The sequence below is a fragment of the Motacilla alba genome, chromosome 12 (genome assembly GCF_015832195.1).
Source record: "Motacilla alba alba isolate MOTALB_02 chromosome 12, Motacilla_alba_V1.0_pri, whole genome shotgun sequence".
Classification (NCBI taxonomy): Eukaryota; Metazoa; Chordata; class Aves; order Passeriformes; family Motacillidae; genus Motacilla; species Motacilla alba.
In genome coordinates, this window is record NC_052027.1 from 14,216,283 (window position 1) to 14,228,270 (window position 11,988).

At 52.0% G+C, this 11,988-nt stretch overlaps 2 protein-coding genes across 3 annotated transcripts in view; both read right to left on the reverse strand.

Annotated features, from left to right (window-relative positions):
* Window positions 1-3,583, reverse strand: part of USP4 (ubiquitin specific peptidase 4) — a 33,937-nt gene extending 30,354 nt beyond the window's left edge. The window contains exons 1-3 of one of the 2 annotated variants that reach the window (XM_038148631.1): window positions 3,414-3,583; window positions 3,139-3,296; window positions 2,761-2,891 (exon numbers count right to left, since the gene is read on the reverse strand). In XM_038148631.1, coding sequence (XP_038004559.1) covers window positions 2,761-2,891; window positions 3,139-3,296; window positions 3,414-3,520 — 396 coding nt within the window. In that variant the 5' untranslated portion in view covers window positions 3,521-3,583. The remainder of the gene's footprint in view (window positions 1-2,760; window positions 2,892-3,138; window positions 3,297-3,413) is intronic. The other variant, XM_038148630.1, reaches the window with a different exon arrangement.
* Window positions 3,584-7,917: 4,334 nt separating this feature from the next.
* Window positions 7,918-8,908, reverse strand: GPX1 (glutathione peroxidase 1). The gene is made up of 2 exons (XM_038149053.1): window positions 8,614-8,908; window positions 7,918-8,511 (listed from the first exon to the last, which is right to left on the reverse strand). The coding sequence occupies exons 1-2, from the start codon at window positions 8,854-8,856 to the stop codon at window positions 8,161-8,163; spliced, it is 594 nt and encodes a 197-aa protein (XP_038004981.1). The 5' UTR covers window positions 8,857-8,908; the 3' UTR covers window positions 7,918-8,160.
* Window positions 8,909-11,988: the final 3,080 nt, after the last annotated feature.

An 11,988-nucleotide genomic window follows, 5' to 3' on the forward strand; every position in this document is an offset into this window, starting at 1 on the left:
GAAGAGTAAGAAAAAAAAGAAAACCCTACACCTCAATTCTCTCCAAAGTGCTTGGCAGCTACAAAGCCTCTGAAACTGAGACCATATTCCATTGAAAAAGCTGGTATAATTTTAAGAGTAACAGTGAGAGGCATTTGGACAATGCCCTAATTTGCTTTAACTTTCAGTCAGACCTGAATTGGTCAGGCAGTTGGACCAGATGATTAAGTCCCTTCCAACTGAAATATTCCATTCTATTCATGTGACACCAGACTTGGTATGATCTACACCTAACACGTTACAGAAAAACTACCCAGCTTTGGAAAGAAACAAAGAATTAAGACCTAGACTTTAGTGACAATTCCACTAAACTATGCTTCCATCTTCTGAGGATTGTTGCCTTTAGAAGGTTGTATTAGATATGCCAGGTGCTTTGAAGGTAAATAATTAACAAATACATTTAAAAAGACCTTCAGTACTTTGCTGTTACAACAGAAAGTAAAGCTCTTTGTTTAAACAGCTTCTTGACAGGCAGAGCAGACTTCTCTTTAAGAAAGAAAAGAAACCAAGTGAAAAGTTTTCCATTTGTTTTTCAGAATAAATGTCACTAAACGTGACTTCCTGTTCTCCAGTATTCTGTAGTTGGAAACAAATAAGAGCCATATTCAGAAACAAAAAGAACTCTTTCCAAGAAGTTCCTGATCAGATCATTGTGTCCATTAGGATGGAGGAATGGAGTCTCTAATCACCTGCAGATGTCTTTTAAACTGCATCTGACCAGCTTCCTTGTTCTCTGCCAAAGTACAGCTCATGTCATGCCATTGCACAGCAATCTCAGCACAATTCAGCTGCTGAGGAAGCACATTAATACACCTCCCCACAGGACTCTAGAGATGACTGCCCAAAAATATGGTTTGAGACTATCAAAAGAAACCTGAACCACAAATAAATCTAGTCCAATCCTCCTGTACTTGGCTCTGATCATCAAACACAGAGATGGAAGAAATATCTTTTAAAACCATAAAGATGCCTGAAAATCGCTTCCCAGCTCCTACTCTTATGGAAATTTTAATGGATGAATTACAGCTGATGCATCTTTAGGAAAAGTCTTAAGGTATTTAAGGACCACAAGTTTAAGTGCTTGACTTCTAATGCTATCTGGGGAATACTGTAACTGGATCCTGCCCACATCCTACTCAGGCGCAGCAGTGCAGCTTCTGTGTCTCACTGACCTACTGCATTTTTGTAAGAGGCTGTTATATCCCACAAACCTACTATTCTGCTGTATTTTAGCATCTTATTAAATATAAAAAACCCCTTCAGTTATCAGGTTAACAACAGAGACTGACAGTTTCATAGCAATTCAAAACTTGAAAAGTTTACTCTTAACTAGACCCAGAATAACCTGGCATGTCAGGTCTGTAAACCAGCACAAGCTCTGAGCTCTGCCTCCTTGGTTACTGCACCATTGAAAGCATCATCAGATACCACAACAAAAGATGGTTCATGCAGTTAGCCTAAGAGTTTCCCCGATAGCTCCCAAACCTCGTCAACTTTCCAATTTTTCAGAAAAAGGAGAGCGCAATGACATGCCAGGCTTTGTGACAGCCATCAGCCAGCTCAGGAAGGAAAGCTCCCTCACTTGGAGAGGCACTGATCACTAACAGCACCAGTTCTCCCTCAGCACAGACCTGCAATTCCTCACCATGTTACACGTTTCTCTAAAACCACATCTCCTTTACACACTGTAATTATTCTCTCCTCTCCTACTTCTTGCTTCCATGGGAGTTCTGCCTACTCAGCTGAGTGAACCTGAGGTAACCAGAGGATCCTGGGTTCACTCACCAGTCCTGAAGACATCAGAATTTCTTACTACCTGCAATTTCTAGCCCACACTGAATGACAACCTTCCAGCACTTCCTGATCTTACTTCCCTTGTGGTGGCACACTTTGCTAGGTCTTGCACACCTTGAAGTAACCCTTACTTACGACACAGTGTTGCTTAAACATAAGTGATGTTAATTCTGCACATTATATCAACACTGGTGCAGTGATTAGTTTTTTAATGAGTCCCACAGACTGGCATTGCTCAATTTAGTCAGTACAATTGGCTAAAACTAAAATAAAAACAAAAAACCTTTTACCTATACGCATTCCAACAAAAAAAAACCCAACCAACCAAAAAAAAAAAACCAAACCCAAAGACTCAAACAAAACAGAAACAAACACTTGCCAATTTCACCTTCTAGAACAGGTTATATATTCAGAATGCATACCTGACTGCATTTGTCAACCAAAAAAATGACTTACAGAACAAAAACATATATCCATCTCTTTATAAAGACTTTAGAATCACATGATTTTGGAAGAGAAAATAAGAATCACCTTACACTCCAGAGGAAGCCCTAATCCATCTGTACTGAACCATGTCCTGTCCTGGAAGATAAACTAGTTTGACCAAAAACTTACACTTGTCCACAAAGCACAAACTATTCCACACAATAAAAAAGCACTGTACTAGTCCAAAGAATCATAACCTGAACAAGGTTCAGGGTTCTTGCCCCAAATAAACCATCAATTCAGAACCTCTGAACACTCAGGCATTTTGGCTGAAATACAGGTAACTTGTTCTTTCAGACAAGGCAAAAAGACATCACGTTATTATCTCCAAAAACCTACTGAGAACCCTGCCTTAGCTGACATCTGGCAAAATAAACCATTTACGTTTGATGGAGATCAGAAAATGAAACCAGAAGAAGAAGTTGATTCAGCCATACTTACTTTCCTCACAATAGGCTGCTGCCCGTCTATACAGCCGTACCACGCTACTAGTTTGTTCCAGGCTTCGGTGGGCACCAGAACATAATCCAGCTCATCAATTAGGTGCTCCTTTAAACTCTGAGTTTGTGGATCTAAAAGGGAGACAGACGGCAGAGAGCAGGGCATCAAACAGCACCTTTTCTTCTCCAGAGCCACACACGTTCTGCCGGGACACCAAGAACACCAGCGCTCCCAGGGAGGCAGAGCCGGGCCAGTCCCCTTACGCACAGGGCGGCGCGGCCGCGGGCCCTCTCCAGCAGCCGCCTTCGAAAGCGAAAGCAGCGCGGGGAAGTTCCCCGGCCGAGCCCGAGCCGCGGCCCCGCTGCCCGCAGCACTCACCGCCGAACAGGCCCGAGTTGTCGATGGGCCCCGGGAACAGGCCCGCGTTGTCGACGGGGCCCGGGAAGAGGTTGGGATCGCCGGCGCCGAACATGTCCCAGCTGTCGAAGCCCACGTACTTCTTCCATTGCTTGAACCACCGGCTCTCCACCAGGTACCTGCAACACACGGCACCGCCCGGCGCGGCCCCTCAGCGGCGGCGCGGCCCGGCCCGCAGGCCCCGCCGCCCGCAGGGGAGGGGGACGGGGAGGGACGGGAGGCGCGGGTGTGCTCACCAGGACTCGCCGGGCCGGAGGGCCGTGGCCAGGAGCGGCCCCAGCTCGGCCCGCTGCTCCGCCGGGTCCGGCCGGGCCCGTTCCCCGCCGGCCGCGGCCGCCGCCATGTCCGTGCGCGAAACCCGGCGCGGGCGGAGGTCGGAGCGCGCGCGAGCGCGCGGGCGGGCACGCGCTGGGCGAGTGGGAGGGACCCGCCCCGCCCGCGCGCGCTACGTGCGGGGTGGGCGGGGCCGCGCGCCCTATGGCGGCGGCCGCCATCTTGCGGCGGCGGCGTGAGGGCGTTCGGGGAGGGTGCGGCGTCTGCTGCGCTGAGCGCCCTTAGGGGGCTGCAGGGGGAGCCCGGGGAGCAGGAGCGCTCCACCCGCGGGGATGGACCTCGTCTACGAGGGAGCTTCGTGGTCGAGAGGGCTCCCGGGCCACCCTCTTTGAGTCCTCAGATAAAAACACTTGTGCGAACACTGTGCTTGCTCCCTTCCGCCTCTGCGGCAGCACCAGCCCAGCCTTCCCCAAACCTGCCCGGGGTGGCTGCTGCCAGCCCGCTGCTCTGGGCTCCAGACACCGTGTACTTCACTTTCTCAGCAAGAATCTCCTCCCTGAGTTTTGGCTCAGTGGAGATCGAACCCAAACTGAAACCTTTAGTTTTTCATAAAGAGTTTATTTTTCTCTCTCTCTGACAAAAACTGGAGGCAGAACCATTTGGTTGGACTGTGGTTTCAGTTTTGGACGCTCCATTTTCTCACGTGGAGCACACTGGTGAGGGCGTTGGACTTGAAATTGTTACGGGAATAAATGGAAGAACAGGTGTGTGTGACCACCTGGGGAGTGCTCGGGAGGTTGGATACTGTCTCAGGAGAGAGCTGCTCCAAGAGATTCAGGCATTGATCCCTCGAGTACCGTGTCCTGTCCTTGAGAAGGAGGGGTCTTGGGAAGAATTTAAAAAATCTGCTTTAAACGCGTGCACCAAAGAAATCCCTTTACCTTATGTGAAAAAAAGGCAGGGGTGATGTGGGGGTGCTGTGACTGCCTGTGCCACGAGCGTTCTGGCAGCACCATGGGCAGGTGGGCTCTGCCAGCCTGCCACTGCTGCAGCAACCAGGGTAACGTGATAAAAGCCTTTTATCTTCCTGACAGCACAGCAAGTCCATTCAGTTAACGCTGAAAGAACCATTTTCTCTTTCCAGTAAGAGTTGTTACTTCAGTTTTTCTCAGAGGGCAGGGCCCCTTCGGGCTCTAACACACCCTATTATGGCAAGGCTGGGTGTGTTTTTAAAATGAGTCAGCTATTCTGAGATAGTGCTTGGTGGCTGACCTCACTCTGCTAATGAATTACTGACTCCTCATAGAAAGTGTGGTAAACAATTAAATTGTTTAATTCAAGCCTTTCTGATTCAGTGCAAGAAAATTACATTGTTCCAGTTTCACTGTAGACAGAGGTGTCTGGGTTCTCCTGGCTCCTCAAGCACTTTCAGCCGTTGACTTCTGCCCTGATCTCCAGCTCATCCCGATGCGTGTGAAAGTGGCACTGACAGCAGCAAAGCCCCCTCAAGTACCACAGGACTGGAGGCAGGTGTTCCCAGCCTGCCTTATGATGGCAATGATCAAACACAGTGGCTGAAAGCTGCCAAGGAGAAAGGGAATTTAAATAGCTGAAGGAACCTTGTACGGGCTGAGTAAGAAAGGTCTCGGACTCAGGCTGATGGCACTTCTGTTGAGTAGACACTTCTGAACACCACATCAGCCGGGATTTCAGCAGATAGCCCAGGGTTTGGTGGGCAGAACACTAGGGAATCTGGGAGAGCGAGAAAGGGACAGGAAGGATAATTTTTCTAGGAACTAGTTAACACTCCTGACAGCTTCAAATATTTGAACTTGTTTAAGTATTTAAGAAGTTGGCAGCAACTATCAGCAGCTAAAGGGGGCAAGAATCACTGAGAGGGGGGACAAGTAGGGGACAAACACTTTCTAGGAAGGAGAGAATATATGAAACTTTGATGTGCAGAAGAATGGAAAAACAGGAGCACTAACAGAGGGATTGTCTGCAATTAAAGTGTAGTGTAGGAGTGTATATGTGACAGACAGGAGATGCTGAAAGGACAACATCCTCAAGCCACAGAAGCAGCCAATTGTGCTAAAGTAGTATTTATTTTAAGGTTGCCCTCTGAGTCAGTCTGTTTCTCTGTGGAATTACAGAAATAGAAATGGGCTGATTTATAATCCCTGAGGAATCACCTGGGATTCTTCATGCCTCCCCTCAGCACAGAGCTGCTCCCTGTGGTGAAATGTTCACCTCCTCTCATCACAACACCGGCCAAGGTTTGGGTGTGAGATCCTGTGTGGGAACCATGCTCCACTGTCCTTGTCACTGCCAGGGAGCTCCAGCCAGTGCCCTCTGTGCTGCAGCCCACTGGACCCCAAAACCAGCTGCTCCAGGGAATGCTGAAAAGAGACTGGGAATAACAAGGCTGGGCACCTTTCAGCTACGCTGCAGAGTTCCTGCTGGTGTGCTTACACTGGGATTGTTCGTTTTCCTGCTGGCATGGCTCATTTTTGTCCTGGAATCGTGTCACTGTACTGCTTCTGGCACAGCTGGAGCCGTTGCTTTGTTTTTCTGCTGGCACAGCCCCAGCAGTCAGAAGGTAAAGAAATCCCTTGGCCATAAGCACAGAATAAGCAGAGTGAAAGGTGCTTTTCTGACCAGCCAGCTCAGCAAGAGTCCTTTTCTGGCCTGGTGGAGCTGCAGCGGGTGTTGGGCTCTGCTCCCTGGAGCTGTGGGCCTTGGCCAGAGCCAGAGGCTGGTTAGGAACAGAGGAGGCCCCACTCAAACACTCAAGTTTGGTGAGTCAGGAATGAGGAAGTGCCACAGCTCACGTTGAGAAAGATTTTCAGTGCCCTAGGTTTCTGCTGCTCATGATCCCCTGTACTCTCCACCTATTTCAACATCCTGCATTAATGAGGGAAGTAGAACTAACTGAAAAAATAATCCCCTACACCATGCATCATCTGCTGCAAAGCTTCAATAGCTGCTGAAAACATCCTGTTTTTTTCTATGAAGCTGTTCTGGGATTTAAGAAATCCCCCGGCGAGGATTGTGCAATCTGAGTTCAAAGCTCGATGACTCAGGGGTAGCAGCAAGCAGGGTGGTGCTGGCTGGGAGGTTTACCCAGTCTCTCCTCAACCTTGGGGGATCCTTGTATATAGGTACAGTAACAAAGAAACTGTGAATTTGTGAAGTGAAAAGCTACAAGCAAGAAAAAATCCTATCAAACCCTAAAGTCCTGAGTGTTTTATTATGAAAACAGTGCCTGAATGTTTGAAAGCATTATGCCTTCCCTTGGAGAGCCCAAATTTTAGTCTGGGTTAGGATTCCTCAGTCCCACACCAAGTTTATGCACAGTGCTACAAGGCCTTGTGAGGAGTGGCTTGCAATGAAAACGTGCTCACAGAGCAATTGAAGGAGTGAAAATTTTCCTGTAGAAGGAGTTGAGCTACTGGGCAGAGGGATGGCAGGTGAAATTTGGCACAGGCTCATGAGTTCCCATGGGAAACCAATCATAATTCCAGCCATATAGCAGTAGCCTGTAAAACCAGGATTGCTGAGTAGAGTTGATATGTCAGAATTATTACTAAATCATAGAATCATTGGGATTAGGAAAGACCTCCAAGATCATTGGGTACAATTGTAGCAACTTCTCATCAAGAACTTCTCATCTCTGTGGAGTCAAAAAAACTGTTATGGAAGAAGTGAAAAGAAAAAGGAAATATTTCCTGGCACATCTGCACTTGGGAGTGTCCTATGCAATTCCTGTGCCCAAAGGGAAACAAGGACACTCTGAGGCAGGCACAGATCCCATGGGCCAAGTGGGGTGGTATTGAATGGGGTGGTATTGCACTGGGAACCTGAACAAACTGGTTTGTCACAGGATTCCCTGCATCGTGAGGTGCTGGGGATGCACAAAGGCGCTTTGGGTCTCATGGAGGACTGGGCAAGCACACGAGGATCTGTGCGGGGCCACCACTGATGCAAAATGGGGTAGAGCCAGTCAGGGGGCAGTGGCTCTAGGACAAGGGAGGGACAGTGGGTGCTGCTCCTGGTCTAGGTCCCCCCAGGCTGCAGAATCGCTCATCTCCCTGCCCTAGCAGTTACTAGCCTGTTGTGGCTGTTGCTGATAGCCACAGTGGGAATTCAGCCAGTGTAAAATCACCCCCGGCCACATGCCAGTGTGTTCCCTCTGCATGGAAGCCTGAAGGGAGGCCCAGTGAGCAGTGGGGCAAGGTCTGTTTGCTCCCCGCCACCCTCCCCTCTGCCAGGTTTGTTACACGCGGGGCAGGACACTGTACTGATTCACAGCTTGCAGAGCTCATGCCCTCGGTTTAGTTCAGCCTGACTGCACGGCCATGCTCGAGTGCTCCAAGTCTGCCCCTGTGAGCACCCACGTGGGCTGCTGAACAGGTAACAGACCCACCATGTTTTACCCAACTCACCCAGATTTATCAAGCCACAGCCTTAAAGAAACTACACAATTTTTATTCAGAGAATCACAGTGAACTACCGAAACTCACAGCTGCTTGCCCTGGCATACCTTCCCAAACATTCCCGTGCAACTTTTGAAAACATCAAGCACACTTCAAGGATTTGGAAGATGCACCATCACAAGCAAAATCTGCACGAGACATTGGGATTTCTGCCAAAGCAGCAGCTCCCTGCAAGAAAAACAGCCAACAGCAAGAGCAAAGGGCAGAGAACTTTCTAGGCAACCTGCTGCAGAAGCAACTCAATGTCGTCCTGGATCCTGATGGTTTCGAAATGCCGGCTGTAGCGTTTGAAGGGCACGCCGTCGGGGCCAATGAGGAACTTCTCGAAGTTCCAGGCGATGTCATTGCGGCAGACCGGGGACCAGATGATGTACTGCGGGTTGGTCATCAGCGAGGAGGGGTCGTCGTGCGGGAAGGGCAGCGCCTCTTTCAGGAAGGTGAAGAGAGGGTGCGCGTCCTTCCCGTTCACCGCGCACTTCTCGAACATGATGAAGTTGGGCTTGAAGCCGTTGCCAGGACGAACGTGCTCGAGCGAGAGAAGGATCTCATCGTTGGTGCAGTTTTCCTAAGGAAACAAAGGTAAAATCGCCCCGAGCACGGCCTGTGAGAGCCCGGCCGGGAGGGGCGGCTCCCCCGGCCCCGCTCCCGGCCCCGCCACCCGCCCTACCTGGTGGCCGAACTGGTTGCAGGGGAAGCCGAGGACCTGGAGCCCGTGGGGGCCGTAGCGCTCCTGCAGCTCGTTGAGCTGCAGGAAGTCGCGCGTGGTCGTGCCTCAGAGCGACGCCACATTGACCACCAGCAGCACCTTGCCCCGCAGCGAGCCCAGCGGCAGCGGCTTCGCCGCGCCCAGGGGCTTCGCCGACATCCCCTCCAGCCCCGCCGCACGCCCTGCCGCTCCCGTCGCCGCCATGGTGCGCACTGCGGGAACACACCCCGCTCCCGCCGCCGCCGCGCTCCGCCCGCCCGCTCCCGCCGGGAGCCGCCTCCGAGCCCGCCCCGAGCCGCTCCCGAGCCGCCTCCGAGCCCGCCCCGAGCCGCTCCCGAGCCGCGGCCGAGCGCTGCCCCGCTCGGGCATCGCCCCCCGCCAGGCCCGCCCGCGCCTCCCGGGCGTGGCGGGGCGCGGAGAGGAGGCCCGGGCCTGCTCTGAGGGGCTCGGGGGGCTTTGATCAGTGAAATGCGCAGAGCGGGGTGGCTTTAAAACCCACAGCTAACAGGGAAGTGTCACCGATCCTCGGAAACGCTGTGGAAAAACAGTAAAACACAGAGTGGTCCCAGGAGTTGCAGCCTTCGTAGTTTCACGGCCACCCGTGTCCAGGGGTGGTGCAGTGTGGCACCAAGGCTGCAGCATTCTCCGCGGACACCACTGCCACTGTGCATGGCTTTGGGGAGACAAACACCCTCAGTTTGTGCATCAGGAAGAGGAACAGGAGGGGCATAAGAAAGAGGGCCAACAAATTCCCTTCTTCAGTCCTATAATTTTTGCACCTCTTTGAGGCTGGTGAAGTCTACACACAGGGTTACAGCTTGGTACATCCTCACTAGATAAAGGGAAGTAAGCTCCTTTTAAAACTTAAGGAGTTGCCTTTCCCCATCTTTGGCTTTTCCATTTCTTGCCTAACTGCTTCAGTGTGTTTGCAGGAGTGTTGGATCATGCAGTATTGACTGCTCTGTTCCCCACAGACTGAAGGCAGCCCTAAGCGAGCTGGGCTGTTTCTTGTGCTCACACCAAGCAAGCGGCCCAGCTGTCCCTCCACAGGTCTTTGTGAACCACTGCCCTCCCCCAGAGCACCCTGTAAAGGGGCAGGTCGAGATCAGCTCTTGTGTCCATGTCCATGGGTTGGACCAACAGGGACTGTGGAGCAGCACAGCCCAGCAGGAACAAAGAGCCAGGGCCTCAGCTCCAGTGCAGCTCCCAGGGGGAAGGAGGGAGCCCCTGCTGAGCCTCCTGCCTGCATCTGCGCCAAGTGAGCTCCTTTCACAACAGCCCAAGGTCAGACAGCTGCTTATCAGCTCTGGCCACCAGCCAAGGCAGCCTGGGCCCCCACGCGGGGGATGCGCCCAGCCCCCCCTTGCTGTCTGCTCTCTTTCATGCTTGGGAGCAGGGACTTGTCACGAAATGCCAGCTGTCACTAACAGGCACCACATAATGCTGCCTCTGCTCTGGGTGCCCAGGTGACTGCAGGATCTGGGGGGGTTGCTTTGAACCGTTTTTGGCACCTGCCCCAATGCCTGGGAACTGGAATAGTTCCAGTTCCCAGCTGTGGCAAGTTTTGGGGACTTTCCTGATTATCTTGCATCTTTGGGGACCGGCAGTGTGTTGCAGCAGTGATGGCCAGAGCCATGTCAAGTGTCTTGAGAGAGATCAGTGCTGGAAAACGGCTGATGAGCAGAGGCACATGAGCCATGTTTGCTCTTGAAAAAATTGACAGTTACAGTCAACAGAGGCTTCTCCTCACCCACCCCTGGCACAGCGAGCCCCAGCTCCTGAAGAGGAATTTCCCTTCAGGGTGACCTCCTCAGGGTGGGGCCACATCTTTGCTGCCACTCTTGACCTCAGACTGGCACCTTCACTCCTCTGTCTGGTCCCAGGGAATTACTCTGAAGTAAGGGAGTTTACTTCTGGGGCCCTGCCCTTTCCACAGAATCACAGGTTAGGGCTTTCCCTTCCTTGATGAGTGAGTTTTAAGGGTACACAATGAACTTCCTTGTTGGCTCAGAGCTATGCCTGTGCCGGGACACGTTCTGTGCAGCCTAGTCAGCTGGGATGCCAGAAGCTCCAGGGGGACCAGAGGGGTTCAGGGGACCCCTTCTGGGCTGTGTAACAAGTGACAGCTGTCCTACAAGGTTAAAAATTACTGTTGAACAGCAACAGCGGGGAGTAATCACAAAGGCCACCAAACCACACCTTCTGGCCTCCTGCTTACATCATGTCCCCACTCCTGGTAGTGAACTCCCTCCCCTGCCCAGGGGGCTGGCACTTGGCTCCTTGCTTTTCCCCTGCCTCTTCCACAGCTCCTTGCCTGCCTGGATCACTCTCCATTAGTGCTGAGCTCTCATTCCCCGGGTCAGGTCTGGCCATCTGTGTCCTCAGCTCGGTTTCATCCAGAGCAAATGCGGCTTCACATTTGTCCAGAGGTGACAGATGTGGCAGGAACCCAGAGGGAGCCAGGCTGCCAGCCCTCAAAGGCAGGAAAGCTGACTGATAACTGAGATGATGGTGTAAGTCAGCAAAAGCTTAGTCACACTGGGCTAACAGTCACTGCTGGGTTGAAGAAGAGCAGCAGACACACAGCCATAGGTTTTGAGAAACAGGCAACCTGACTCCAAACCCCTGTGAGAGTTGTTCTGTAACTGTGGCCGCAGTAGACTGCAACCCCACATCCCTGCAAGACTGAAAACCCCCAGATTTGCTCAACTGCAACACCCCCCCAAAAAGGGGAACTGCAAATGAGCAACTGAACTTGTCAACACACCAGCAAATTAAATCCTCCCTGGCAGGTTGAGAACTTCCTGCTCTGTTCAACCCAGTCACCCTGCAGGGGGAGGACAAACACCCAGGAGAGGAAGGAGGGAAGGGTGGGGTGGGTGAGACCACTGGGCTTCTCAGACAATTCACTCTGGGTGTCTGTGGCTGAAGAGGAAGGACAAGGACCAGAGGTACAGGGCATTCCTATGGCTGGATCCGTTTCTCCTTTGCTGCCGGAAAAGCAATCAGGAATTGTCCACAAAAAGAAAAAAACTGACACAGGTGTTTTGTACGCCATTATGGGATGCAGCCAGGTGCTCAGACATGGATTGTCATCAGCAGCTGGACTCCCTCCTACCCGGCCCAGGCAGGAGGCTCTCATCTCAGCAGCAGCTGCTGTAAATACCAGTGTGAGCATGGAGATGCCCACTGCTGTTCCCTGGCCTTTCCTCCCCAGGAGCAGCACAATCCTCTCTCCAGCATGGGCGCAGCACAGGGCCCATGCCTTGAGCCCAGCCCGCGCTGCAGGGCTTGAAGGCCTCCCTCATGCAATGCCATGCTCGTGCAACCGCTGCC